General features: G+C 54.4%; 1 protein-coding gene across 5 annotated transcripts in view; it reads left to right on the plus strand.

Annotated features, from left to right (window-relative positions):
• The window catches only part of KRBA1 (KRAB-A domain containing 1), a 23,132-nt gene extending 15,845 nt beyond the window's left edge, over positions 1-7,287 (plus strand). For 3 of the 5 annotated variants that reach the window (XM_011365510.2, XM_011365514.2, XM_011365512.2), the window contains exons 11-16: positions 359-511; positions 1,025-1,207; positions 2,061-2,318; positions 2,403-2,534; positions 4,171-4,332; positions 5,890-7,287. In XM_011365510.2, coding sequence (XP_011363812.2) covers positions 359-511; positions 1,025-1,207; positions 2,061-2,318; positions 2,403-2,534; positions 4,171-4,332; positions 5,890-6,776 — 1,775 coding nt within the window. In that variant the 3' untranslated portion in view covers positions 6,777-7,287. The remainder of the gene's footprint in view (positions 1-358; positions 512-1,024; positions 1,208-2,060; positions 2,319-2,402; positions 2,535-4,170; positions 4,333-5,889) is intronic. The other 2 variants (XM_023533805.1, XM_011365511.2) reach the window with 2 other exon arrangements.
• The last annotated feature ends 6,685 nt before the right edge of the window (positions 7,288-13,972 follow it).

A 13,972-nucleotide genomic window follows, 5' to 3' on the forward strand; every position in this document is an offset into this window, starting at 1 on the left:
GGTGACTTCCAGTCCTCGAGGCCGTCTTGTGGGTGAGGTGGGGCAGCGGCGTCCCTCACGGGTGGAGCTGGGTATCCTGACAGCGTGCCTGTGGCCGGCCTCCCTCATCGCAGCCCCCGACCTGGCTTCCACATAGGTGGCCGAGACAGGTTGGCCCAGCTTTGGCAGGGCCGCCCAGAGCCAGGGCTGCCACGTGCTTGGGGCCAGTCTCGGTCCAGGTGCCCTGAACTGCCGTGACAGGTCCAGCGCTCTGCTCCTCCTCCTGTGGGCCCAGCTGCCCTGGACATGGCACAAGCAAGGCTCCTGGGGTTCACGGAGGCAAGGCTCTGACGAGGTTCCGAATGTTGGCTTTTCACAGGAGGCCCAGTGGGCAGCTCCCCGCTCCAGGGCCTAGAGAACTGTCTCCGAGAGATACCTGTGCCCAGGACACAGCCTGCCTGGTCCTGGTCCTCAGCAGGGGACAGGGGACCACGGAGAGCAGAGCCCAAGACCTGGACGGCAGAGCAAGAAGGTAAAGTATGGCTGCGTGATTGTCTGGGAGCAAGAAAAGGCACTCCCAAGCTTGGCGCCCCAGGCCCCGCTTCCACCAGCAGCTGGCGGGTCCACACCCGCCCCCGAGACAGAAGGTGCCCTGGAAACAGCCTGGGCAGAGGGGCTGGTGTGCCAGCCAGGGGTTGGGAGGGATGGGAGTGGAAGCAGGGCAGCGCCCTCTGCCCCTCGAGTCCCGGCCATGGCAGCAGAGTGTCTTAATCATGGCTCTGTTGGCCCCACGTGCCTTGATGTTTGCCACAGTCACTGACCTGTGGGGCTCTCAGGGATCCAGGTGGCTGGGTCCAAAGAGATTCTGGAGAATTTGGGCAGCCCCTGGAGACATCTGCAGGACTGGAGTGTGTCCCGCACCTGGAGCTCGTGTGCCCAAGAATCCGACGATGACAGAGTTGTTCTCTGTTCGTTAACTCCGTTTCCTCGGTGCCAACACAGAGCGCCGGGGGCTGACGGGCCTCTTGGCCTCTCATTAAAACAGGAGTGAGGGGCGATGCCTGTGATCCAGTCCGTCTGGGACCACGTGGGGGGGATGTGCCCACCAGGAGCCTGAGGCCGACCAGCCCGCAGGCACTTGCCCCCAGCAGTGTCCCTCCCTGCTGCCAGCAAGGGCTCAAGGACCGCATGGCCACCAGGCCAGGACCGTGGAGGTGGCTCCAAGATGGTGAGCGGATGTCTGCCCCTGGTGCTCACTGGCATGTGTTCCCTCCAGATAAAGTCTGTGCCAAGGGAATAGGTTTTCCCTTCCCTCTCTGTCCCGCTGCTCCTCCCCGGTCTTACCCCCGTTCCCCAGACTGCCAGCTGGAGCACGTGAGCTGCGTGCCCCGCTCTGCTAGCTGCGTGCTAGAGCCATGCGCATGGTCCCCAAAGACTGCTGACCAGGGCGCTCGGACATGTGCTAAGAGAAGATAAAGTGACCTAAAGTGCTGAGAAGAAGGGGTGTGTGGAGAACACTGGCTGCGGGGATTGTGGGGATTGTCCAGGGCAAGGTCTTATTTATTGTGCTGGGTTCCCGGGGGCGGAGGGTGTTCCCTCTGCTGCCGATCCACTTAGTTTAACCCACAGCAGAATTCCGGCCTTGACCTGCTGAGCGCTGGAGACTTTGGCTTACTTGAATAAATACAGTGTGGCGAATACTTCCACCAGGGAAGAGCTGGCTTTGGGGGCGTCCTGTGGACGTAACAGCCTGCGCTGGTTCTCAGTGCAAGTCGGAGGGGTTGCCCGGCTTATAAGACCCAGGGCCTGGCTGGAACCGATGACTAGTGGCTCCAGGGACTTGAGACTTCTGGAAAGCTCCCCACCTGGCTTTCCAGAGGGGCCGGGGCCCTGGCCAGGCTCTGGCTTTGCTTCTCTCCACCATCCACGGTCAGAGAGGGGGCTGTTCAGGTCCACCGGAGCTTGTCTGGGCTGTTGGCCGGACCGGCAGGGACCAGCTTTGCGTGCCTGTTCATGAAGGCAGCAGGATTTCCAGTCCTCAGCCTGAAGGACAGAGATATCTTATGTTGTCGTTTGCCCAGGAACAGCCACTACGCCCTCTCCGCTCCACTGCCTGGAGAGCTCTCTGAAGGGGATCTTGCCTGGGAGGCCCCTGCGCTTTGCCTGCTTGGCCGGCCCCGGCCCCGGCCCCGGCCCCGGCCCCGGCCCCGGCCCCGGCCCCAGCTCCAGCTCCAGCTCCAGCTCCAGCTCCAGCTCCAGCTCCAGCTCCAGCTCCAGCTCCTGTTCCTCTGAAGGAGACCTGAGGCCAGAGCCTGAGCCCTGGCAGCCACTCCCGCAAGGTGAGCTCGTGGGAGAGATGAGGGTAGGGAGCTGTGCCCCAGGCCGGAGCCACGGCCCTGGCACCCGCTTTGTTTGTGATGCAGGGAGGGACCCGCTTCCCAGCAGCAAGGGTCCTGGCTCGTCGTCCCCACACTCTGGTGGCACCCCCGCTGGCAGCAGCCCTGGTGATGGCCCAAGGAGGGCAGAGCCCAGGGACCACTTCGGCCTCAGTGCAGGTGAGCCCGGGGTCTCCCGGGAGGGCCGCAAGTCCAGAGACTGGGTTCTCTGAGCCCTACTGGTCACTTTACCCAACTTGCCAGAAAGTTCTCTCCGTTTGTCATGCTTGAGTTTCCTGTGAGACGAGCTGTGTCTGAGAGAGGAGGTGAGCTGTTGAGGTGCACAGGGTCCCGGGAGTGTTCGTTAGAATGCCCGACGATAAACTTAATGCGCACGTACTGTTACATGTCACGTACACACTTAATGGCATGTGTGCACACATACACTGTTGTGTCAGCCCCAGCCTTTCTGTAGTGCTGAGGGCTGCTCTCAGCTAGGAACCCTGAGGCACTCACCCAGCCGTGTTCCCCGTATTTCTCAGAGTGAGTCCCATAGGCATTTCCTCGCCGGGACCCATGTTCTGGCTGGGCCAGCCCCGTGGTTCTCATTTCGATCTTAGGACGCGCTGCAGCAGAAGTCCCCCGGGAGCTTTGAGGAACAGGGTTTATTAACACACACAGGTCCTGGAGGGCGTGCAGCAAGGTGGCGGTGTGGGGGGTGGGGGAGGAGAAAGCACGCGGACCTGGTGCTCTGTCTTTGTTAGGGTCGAGGGTGGGGTGTTTAGGGTTTGACGGGGTTCGCTCTGTATTGGCTAATTTAAAACATAAGAGCCAGAATTAGGGCTGAAAGAGAAGCGGGGTCACTTAGCCATCAGTTATTTAGGTCACCCAGGGCTTTCTGAAGGAGGGACGTGCGTGAGGGGTGGGCAGCCTGGTTGCTTATCGTGTTGTTTTGCTAGTAGCTGTCATACAGCGGCAATACGCTTGTCCACGGTGGATGTCTCGACGTGGATGCCGCAGTCCAAGCTTAATGTCAGACGCTTACAGTGACAATCAAAAAGCTTAACGTCAGGGACCTAGGCTGTGCGCGTATACGTATGTACATAGAATGATGATAATATATATTAAATATTTGGCAATAAAAACTGTGTCAAAAGTGAGGTTTCTCCACCTGGGAGAACTTAGAGGTGGTCTTGTCAAGAAAGCTGGAAACCCTGCCTGCCGTCCCAGGCCACCTCACTTCTTAGCCCCAGCTTGACCCAGTGTCTGACCCAGAAGGAAGACGGGAGGCAGGTCCCAGTCACCCAGGAGAGAAGTGTGCTCAGAGACCACAGGCCAGCCTGGTCCCTGGGGCAGCACCCGGGGAGGTAGGGGTAGAGTGACCGGTCGGGGACGGGCGTTCCTGTGAACTCGGGTTGGTGGCCCGTGCAGTCCTTGGCATCTGCAGGTCCAGGCTGTGCCCAGTGAGCCTGGCAGAGTAGGCAGGAGCAGCCTCACTGCAAGCGGGACCTGCAGATCGCGGCCCTCTCCACCTGCTCCCCCCGGTCCCCACCCCCCGGAAGAGCCAGGGCCATCATGCCGGAGCTGCACAGGACTCCAGAAAACCCAGTCCCTCTCAACACGCAGGCCCCAGCGGGCCGTTTGACCAGAGTCAGGCTCTCCGACAGGCCAAATGTATCCACCTGGCATCTCATTTAACCATTATTTGAAAGTTGAAAGTTTGATTTCTTTAGGTCATGCCCAAATTTCCGCATGTCAGAATGGCTCTGTCAAAACGACGTGTCCTCTCCCCAAGTGCTCTGTGCTCTTTCTGCAGGGGCAGTTGGGAGTCCTAGCCCTGTCCCTCGGCCGGAGAAAAGGCCTGGGGTGGGGCCTTGCCAGCCTCCTGGGTCAGCACCTGGACCCCTGTCCTGGAAGCCCAGGGTTAGTGAAGAATCTGGGAGCCTGGGGCCTGGACATGGAGGACCAAGTGTCGCAGGTGAGCTGGTGGCTTCCGCATCCCCTCCAGTCATCAAGAGCGCCCCTGCAGGCACGGGGGTGGGCAGGCGTTCGGCGTGTGCCCAGCCACCTACCCCCTCCCACTGACAGCTACTTCCTGCAAGGCAGGCTGGGCCGTAGCCCAGTCACAGCTAAGGAAAAGTTTTTTCTTAATACCCTTCCAGGCTTGTTTGGGTCACAGGTAGGGAGAGTCTCACCTTGAACTCACTTTAGGTTGCTTATTTCATTTCAGTATTTTCTTGACAGAAATAGCTGGCTTTTTCATAAAAGCATAGATAACTTTTTAGAGGCAAAACACAAATCGAGACTTGCGCCAGAATAGATACGTCCAGAATCACAGGTTAGGGTTTGAGGGGACTTAGACGAGGAAACCAAGCTCCAGTCACGGTGAGTGACCTGGCCAAGGGCATCCGAGAATGTGAGATGTTCCACCCCGCACACGACCCCGAGGACGTGCTTCCTTGAACCTCGCTGGGGACACGCTGGAGGGCGTGGGGGCCTCCTGGGGCACTCTAGGACGGGTGCTGGGATCCTCGCACCATTCTCAGAGCGTGGCCCGTGGTGGCTCCATCGCTGGCCCACACGTCAGGCTACTCTTGACGGGCAGCTGTCTTATTAAGGGCTCTGCGCTGGCCTGAGGCCGGCAGGCCCCTGCCGCACCCTCAGGAGTGTGCCTGAGATGGGTATCGCTCCCCCTACCTCAGACCCTTTCTGAAGAGCTTGACCAGGCAGCAGTGGGGTTCTTCAGCATCTTGTCATCATCTTTTCCTCTGACTAAAGCCCTGGAAGTCTGAAAAGAAGCTTCTAGGCAGGCAGGGCTCCGAGGGACGGGGGAGAGCAGGTCCGCCCCTCCATCCGAGGGGGCAGCGGGGCTGCCTTGTGAGGTTTGCCCAGGGCGGAAACCAGTTCCAGGGGAACAAGGTGAAGGATTAGGTGATTTAAGACTTAAGACCCTGTGACTTTGCAACTTCTGAATCGGAAGGACAGAGCTCAGGAGAGGGAACCCTTGTGGTTTGCTTGTGACCAGCCGCACTGGGTGCCAACGCGCACCCTGGTCACCCCACTGGCAGCACCAGGCCCCAGGTTGGACTGGCCCTCTTGGGCCCTCTCCTAGACACTGCCCTTGGCCTTGGCCTCATGCTGTCTGCTGAGGTTTCTCCAGGCCCTGCCCATGGACTCCCTAGGGCATGGTTAGGGACCCTCAGGTGCCATCTGTTCCCAAAAATGGCACAAAGAACCCACCAATCCTTTTCCTAGAAGGTGAGCAAGGCCAGTGTCCCGAGAAAGCTTGGTTACCATGGAGACCCAGTCTGTGGTTTTTCCTGCCCGTGAATTTGGGGAACAACCAGGAGACATGGCTGCAGTTGATGTCGCGAACATTGTCGTCGATATTTTCAAGCCCGAGTCACTTCCTTCCCATCTAGAGCCAGGCCTTGGCGGGGCAGGATGCAAAGTGTGTTAGTTCAGGGCTCCCCTGGGAGAGGAGAGGTCCCGACAGCCTGAGGACCCTCACCGCACTTCCCTGCTCTGGTTTCAGCCGGGACCGGAGGGAGGCTGCTGCCCAGGGGCCCGCCTGAGCCGCCGCCCTCGGCCACTGCCCCTCCAGCTTGGCCACCCGCCTCCCCGCGGCCGCCGTGTTCCTGTGGGGGTCTCCTGCAGCAGGAGCTCCACGGCCTCAGTGTCGCCCTCTCGGAGAAGCTGGACCAGCTCGCCACGGCCCTGGCAGGCCTGTCCCGGGAAGTGGCCAACATGAAGACCCAGGTGGATCGGCTAGGGAGGCGCCCGCGGGGCCCTGGGCACAAGGGCCAGGCCTCCTGGCCATGGGCCCTCCCTCGGGGCCCTGCTCAGAGACACCTGCCCTACTGGAGACGGAAGGGCCCCACCAGGCCGAAACCGAAGATCCTGCGCGGCCAGGCGGAAGGCTGCAGGGCTGGCGACACCTCAGGCCTCTCCCACGGGACGCTCCACCTGGTGCCCCCAGCAGAACCTTCTGGGCCCAGCTCCAGCCCTTCCCAGCAGCCCCCATACGCAGCATGCAGCCGCACTATGCTGACTGTGCACCCCGCCCTTGGACACACCGGGGGCCACCAGAGCCCCCCTCCCCCTTCAGTGCCTGCTGCCTTCCCCCCCCAGATGTCCTCTCCTGCCACCAGCGCAGACGCAGAGCCACCCGCCGCAGTGGCTGCACCAGCCGGGACTCGAAACTGGCCCAAGGATCCAAACGGCTTGTTGACGGGGGTCCAGAGAGCCCTCAAGGAGGAGCTGTGGGGTGCAGAACACAGGGACCTGAGGTGGGGGGCCCCTAGCCACCTTCTTCATCAGCTCAGTCCCGCTGAGAAATCTCTGCCCCCGGCTGCCTCTCCCAGGGCCTGGCCCACCCCCACCCCCTGCTCCAGCCAAACCTTCCCCGTTTCTGGGCAGTGAGGGGCTGGGCGCCCCCTGGCCTGACTGCCCCAGACTCCAGGATGCTCTTTGTTCAGCCGCCATTTGGGGCTTATTCCTCAGCCGTGCCGTGTGGCCACCTCGGCTCAGGTTTGTTCAGATGTCGCTTCCTCCTTCCTTTCCCAGAGCGTGCAGGGGTGGTGGCGGACACGCAGGCTCGCAGCACGTGTGCCCACAAGGGCCCCTCCCTAGCACCCGCCTTCCTGATCTCGGCTTCCAGGTAAACGTGGGCAGAGATTCCCTTTGGGAGAATCCGCCCTGTGGTCTAAGCCGAATTCGCCTCTGGATTCCAAAGCTAAAGAAGTCGGCTGCTAGGGAAAGGCCCCGGCTCCACAGCAAGGGGCTCGGTGGGTCACGTCAGGGCCGAGTAGTCTGTTCTCACTGCTGGGGACGAGTTGGCTTGGCTGCCCACCCTCCACACTGTCGAGAGAATGCACCGCCTCCCACAGGGCTGAGGACGATCGGCTGCAGGACAGGATCCCAGGGTGACTGGGAGAGAACAGCATGTGTATTGTTTCCTGGGCCGCCAGAGCAGGGTACCACAGAGTGGGCAGCTCGGCATGTCCACGGGCAAGGTGGCGGCTCTGGCTCCTGAGGCTGTGAGGGAGGCTTCCAGGCCCCTCTCCTGGCTCTTTGGGGGAGATCTTCATGTTCACATGGGGTTCTACCTATGTGCGTGTCTCCAGACCCCCCCTCTGCGTAAGGACACCTGCCATGCCCTGTCTCCAGATCAGGTCGCATTCTGCGGTACTGGGGCTTAGGGCTTCAACATGGACTTGGGGGACACGGTTCAGCCCCTAACACCTGTAAGCGACTGGGCTAGTCTCGGCTTCCTCTTGGGAGAAGGAAGCGTGACCGGGTGTCTCTGGGCCCGAACGGCCTGCTCTGGACCCCACCCCTCGGGTGGCAGGTGGCATATTGGGAAGCTTGCCAGTCACCTACCCACCTCACTTCCTCCAGGGTCGGATCTTTTCCCCACCCTTACGATCCCCCTGTGTCCTCATTAGATCTGAAGAATCTGTGAGAACTGTCTGTGTATACACGTTACCCAGGAAAGACAGGCCTGGTGTGGACCGACTCGGTCAGCTCTGCTATCGGGGACCTGGGCCGCCAGTGCCGAGGCCCGGCCAGCTCGGGGCCCGGGAGGGACTAGCTGTGATGCCTGCACAGCAGCGCCTCGTGGCTGGCGCGTGTCTGAAGCCGGGGTCACGGGATGTACAGGGTCTAGCCCGTGCTCTTTGCTGCCCCTGTGCAAGCAGTAGAGGGGAGGGGCCGGGAGACAGACTGTCACAAAGCGGGGACAGGCATTCAGATGTTCTCAAATGAGCAATCTTCACACCTGGCCGTACCCGATAGAGGATGAGGGGCAGGAAAGTTCTAGGCTTTCCACTCAAGACCTCAGGAAGGTGAGCCCAGCTCCTTTTCAAGCTGTGCAGGGAGCGACACGGTGCATCTCAGAGCCGGTGGACCGAGTAGGGGGCAGACTGGCGGAAGGACAGAAGGATGTGCCTCAGTACTCAGCACAGGCCCTGGCAGGGAGGAGAATCCCACTCACCCCGCCCAGCCCTCCTTGCATCACGCCTGAGCAGCCTCCATGCTCTGTCGCCCTTCCCAGCGGGAGTAATAGATGGTCCACTGTCACCACCGTATGGCGTTTTTAAGGCTGGGTTTTGTGGACTTCACTAATACCAGCTACCACACCAACTGCAGCAGTCCTGAGGATGAACGAGCTCAGAGGGTGTAACTTGCTCGTGGTTGCACAGCTTTTCACTGGCAGGGCCGGGAAGAACGCGGGACACCCCATCGTGCTCTGTAGCCCCCCCCCTGCACATCACCTTCTCTGCCAGGCAGCTTCCCCGCCCAGCCCTCGCCTGCTGCGGTGGACGAGGATACTGAATCACCCCAGTCTAGGAGGTCTGAACCAATCAGACTGTACAGGAAGTTCAAATCTTTTATAAAAAAGATGTGGAAAGTGAGAAATAAAATGAATGGCAAACTTCATGATCTGCAGTGATGTTCGCCCCACAGGTCTGCTGCCACATAAACCAAAATCTTTTTTTTTTTAATAATTATTAACTGAAGAGCCACCTAGAATCACCAATTTGGTGAAAAATCTGTATGCAGCTTAGGATTCTGTTGTGTGTCCTACTTCACCTACTTTTTGAGGAAATGTCACTTTGGGAGCAACTGAGGGGCCTTTCGAACTCAGGAATTTCAGGGGTCTAGGGGTAAGGGGCAGAGAAGGCCCTGGCTCTGCCCGTCACCATCCTGGGAAGTAGCCTAGCGGATGGCTCCTGGCCGACCCGGGCACAGACTTCCCCTCCGTCGGGTCCTCCAGTGTGCCATCTGCCACCTGCCAGCCTGGCCACTGGAAGGAAGGAAGGGGACGATCCTGCTTCAACTAATCAAAATCAGAGTGAACTCCTCACATGTCTGGGCCACCTCTGAGGCGTCCAATGGAAGAGGCCACAGTGGGGTTGGGGGGTTAGCTGCCCGTGACACCACGTGATGTCACTGCTGCCTCCCAAAGGAGCCTGGTTCACTTACCGGAAGACCAGACTTGTGACTTTTTTTGTGTCTTTGTGTTTTAGCTGTGGCTTCTGTAAATACTCTACAGTCGGATTTTATTTTTGAATACAACTTGATAAAATTTTTGTTCCTTACTTGGAGCCCTTAGTTCACTTACATGTAATAAAGTTGCCGACGGATTTGAGCATACCATCTTATTTTCTGCTTACTTTTTTCACCTGGTTCTGGGCCTTTTCCCTTCTTTCCTGCCTTCTGTCGTGTTGACAATGTTGTGGGTTTTGTTTGTTTTCGGTCATTCCATTTTCCCGCTACTGGCCTCGCCATTTAAAGAACCAAAAGGAAAAACATCTAAATTTACAATCATGTTTGGGAAATTTTAGCATACCTTTCCTAGAAATTGATAGAAGAAATCAGGGAGGATATAGAAGATTCGAACAAGTCAATTAACAAACTTGGCTCGATTGATGAATGTATAGAATACTGCACCACAGGATTACAGAATATATATTCTTCTCAAGCATACACAGAACAGCCGCAAAGATTGACCATATAATAAGCCTTGGAGCAAAATTAAATAAATGTAAAAGTATTCAAATTATATAGAGTATGTTCTCTGACCATACTTTAGCCTTTAAGTTAAAAAGAAAAAGAAATTCTTATATATTAAAAAAATAATTATTCTCTCAAACCCATGTGTCAATGAAGAAATAAATATTTTGAACAGAACTATAAAAATGTACCACATGTCAAACGTGGAGGATAAAGCTACATCAGTATTTAGAAATGTATTGGTATAAATGCAAACAAGAAAAAGGAAAAGCTAAGAATTTACAAGGAAATAAGACAGCAAAGGAAAGCCCCCCAAAAGTCAAGGGCCTGTAAAGGTAAGAGCAGAAATGAGTGAAATAGCATTCATAGAAACCATCAATAAAGCCAAAAATCGTTTAACAAAAAATGAAGTTGACCAGCTTGTGGTCTAATTCATCAGTAATAGAAGGCACAAATAACCAGTCTCGGGAAAGAAAAAGGTGACATTACTACCAATGTTGCTGAAGACCATATAAAAATAAGATATTCCAAGCAATTTTGCCTAGAATTTGAAAATTTGATTAAACTATACATCTCCCATAACAATACAACTTAACAAAACACACTCAAGAAGAAACAGAAAGCCTGAATAGCCCCTTCCCATTCAAAAAAAAAAAAATGCATCTGATCAAACATCTTGCCACAAAGCAAGCTACGACCCAGAAGTCTTTACTGGTAAATTCTACCTCTCATTTAAGGAGAAGGTCATTTCTATTCCAGAGAACAGAAAAGTAGGCATTCCTCTTTAACTCATTTTATGAGACTACCATAACCTTGAAACCCAGAGTCGAGGACAGTACAAGAAGACCAATCACAGACTAGTCTCAAAAAGATGTGCAAAGAAGTGAAAATCCTGAATGAGTCCTATCCAACAATCTGGCAATTTATAAAGAGAATAAAACATCATGACCAAATTGGGTTTATCTCAGAGATTCAAGGATGGTTTTAACATTTGAAAATCTCTGGCGGTCACCCACCGCAATCATCAAGCAGGAAAATCAAGTGACCATCTCAATAGGTGCAGAAAGATGATCTGCTAAGAGCCAGCATCCATCAACACTCGCTAAGTAAACCAGGATGAGAAAGAACATTTCTTAATTTGATAAAGATTCTCTGCCAAAAAAATAGAGCAAACACGATACTTCATGGTGACATATTGAAGTGTTTCCTCAGATCCGGAATGAGGAAGGGGGGTCCAGTAGAAAACAGAAAACCCACTATAGCGGATTTTCTAACCGGACAGTAAGGCAAGAGAAAAGGAAGACACAAAAATCCAAAAAGAAGGAACAAAAAGAGTCATTGCAAGCGACGTGACTGTACACACAGACAGCTGGAAGGAGTCGATACCTAAACTATTAAAATGAATGAGAAAATTTTTAAATTAAGAATTTTCATTGATAGTAACCAAAAAAATATTCAAGAATCTAGGAATAACCAGAAAAGGTTTGTATGGAGAAAACTATTGAGCCCTTTTTCATAATTTCCTTCACTCCTTATTCCTGACAGTCCAGGTAGATGTTAGTCCTGTTATAATCCTGTTATTGTCGTCCTTATTTTACGAATGAGGAAAGGTTACAGAGAGGTTTACAGAGAGGTTAGTAAGCTTGAGCCCAGTCACAGAGCCAGTAGAGAGGGGACTGAGCCATACTTGGAATGGGAGTAATTGCCTTCTGAGCAAAGTCAGGCCTTAAAACATGCACCTGCATGCTAGGTTTGTGGAGTCTGAGGCAATTCAGGAAAGAAGGGGGGGGGAAAAACCAGATTATTTCTAAAATTACTAAGCTACAACACTTATTGGTATGTTATTTGTTGAATGTCTGCTCCCCACAGCAATCGTAAGCTCTGTGAATGAGGGCAGATGCTTATTACATCTGTGCACCAACGCTGGGTCAAGGACAGAGTAGGGGTTCAATAAACATGAACTGAATACCTGAATGACGCATGTATTTGGATTCGAGACACCAGATTTAGGCTTGGTGGTGACCCGGACTTGACCTTTAAGGTGATGAAGGGCGACGCCCTAGCAGTGGGCCTCATCTCTGGGTGCACATTCGGATCACTCGGGAAAGGTTTGAGAAATCAAGGTCAGGCCCCACTTACGCAGATTCTAATTCAATTGATCTCTAGTGGGGCTGAGCATTGGTGTCTATCAATCATCCATCTGTCCGTCCGTCCATCCGTCCGTCCATCCATCCATCCATCCACCCATCCATCCATCCATCCATCCATCCATCATCTTTACATACATCTATCTAGCCATATATACAGACTCTACTGAAATATAACAAATATACAGAAAACCGCACATACCCATCGATATTTTTTTTATGTTTCTAGGAGATTCTAATGTGTCGAGAACCATTCTCCTTGGTAAAAAGGTAGAACTATTGAAGTTTATTTGGGGGCTTTCCCCACTGTTTCCCATCAGCCTGGCTCCTTGCTTTACCACAGAGAGCTGCTCCTGCATCTCCCCTCAACCAGCAATGTCGCATGCATTTATTTCATTCCCAAAAGATGGACAGGGTGCTGTTCCTGGGCCGGGATCCCCAGGCGAGCTCATGTACCTTCACCGGATGGGACAGGGAGAGGGACGACAGACCCTTAGCAGGTGGGGATCTCAAGGGAGGGAGGGCGGGTGAGGGATGGAAGCCCTCTCCAGTAGGGGGTCAGTGTCCCCAGCCGTGAGTCATGGAACTGGATTTTTCCTCACCTCCTCAGCCCCGCCAATAATGACACTTATCTGCTCTCAGTCCCAGGCCCTTAGAAAATCCTCATGCGGGAATTAATTAATCAATTAATCCATTCTATTAGGCTAATTGCCCACTAACTTTACAAGAATGTAAAATCTTTGCCTTTTACCAGAAATTGTCAATGGACTTTCAGGCTGTCGTGAACAAAAAAGGAGGCTCTTCTCAGTCTGAGATGCCCCTCACCGTCCATCAGATGGCGCGGGGACGCCTTGGCCCAGTGGCAGGAAGCTGCATTTCTAGAATTCTGATTTGGGAGGGGAGGGCTGGGGGACTGGTGGAAGAAAGGGGCTTTGTTTCCCGGCCTGGGCGCCACCTGCAGGGGATGAGGAGCAATTACAGATCAAAGCTACAAATGGCATCTCCCTGGGGCTGAAAGGAAAGGCCAGAGAAGCCACGAACTTGGCCCCTTCTACTCTGAGGACCTCCCACTGTCTAGCACATGAAGTCACTCTGTGTGCGGTTCCGGCAGAGGGGGCGAACACTGGCCTAGCTCCAGCTTGGTCCTGCGGCCACTCTGCTGGGGGGTGGGGAGGGAGAGCAGCATCCTTCAGAGACGTGGCCTGCCTGACCACAGGCCCTAGCATCCCGAGCGGTCCAAGGGCTGGCCTCGACCTAGCTGAACAACGTCACCGCGTGCTGCTTTCTGTCACAGAACGCATTTCAGCCAGGCTAACGTCTCACTACCCCTTCTGTCTACCTGAGCCCATGCAGTTCTTTCTCCCTACCAGAAACGCCCTTCCTGGATTTTCACATTTTTATTTGACAAAGCCCGTCTTAGTAGCAAAGCCAAAGTTGGTGCTTCCGCCATGATTTCTTAGTAGAGGCTTAATGATGCCAGCTAACGTTCATTAAGCCTCTACTACGTCCAGGAATGGTGGGAAAGATTTCAAGGTATTTAATCTATTTAATCCCTACAGCAATCTTATAAAGTTCACGGTCTCCATTTTACAGGTTCAAACGCGGAGCATCAGAGCACTTCAGTAACTTGCCCCGAATCACGAATCTAGTTGGGAGAGCACAGGATAAAGCCAAGAGCTGACTTCAGGCCAGGTGTTGACCCCTACTCTTGACTGCTCTCTTCAGTTAGTCTGTCCCAAGTATTTCCATGTGATGATATTGTCTCACGTTATAATTCTAACCGCAGGTCAATATTCCACGCAACTGAGGCGCCATCATTTGTTTAGACATATTTTTACCGTCGGGCATTTGGCTTGCAGTGAGCATCTTTGTGCGTGTGGATTTTTTCCTGTTTTGAGATTCCCCAGAAATAGGATCACTAAATATGTAAATTTTAGGGATCTAAACAGGAAA

This window comes from Pteropus vampyrus, unplaced genomic scaffold, assembly GCF_000151845.1.
Source record: "Pteropus vampyrus isolate Shadow unplaced genomic scaffold, Pvam_2.0 Scaffold112, whole genome shotgun sequence".
Classification (NCBI taxonomy): domain Eukaryota; kingdom Metazoa; phylum Chordata; class Mammalia; order Chiroptera; family Pteropodidae; genus Pteropus; species Pteropus vampyrus.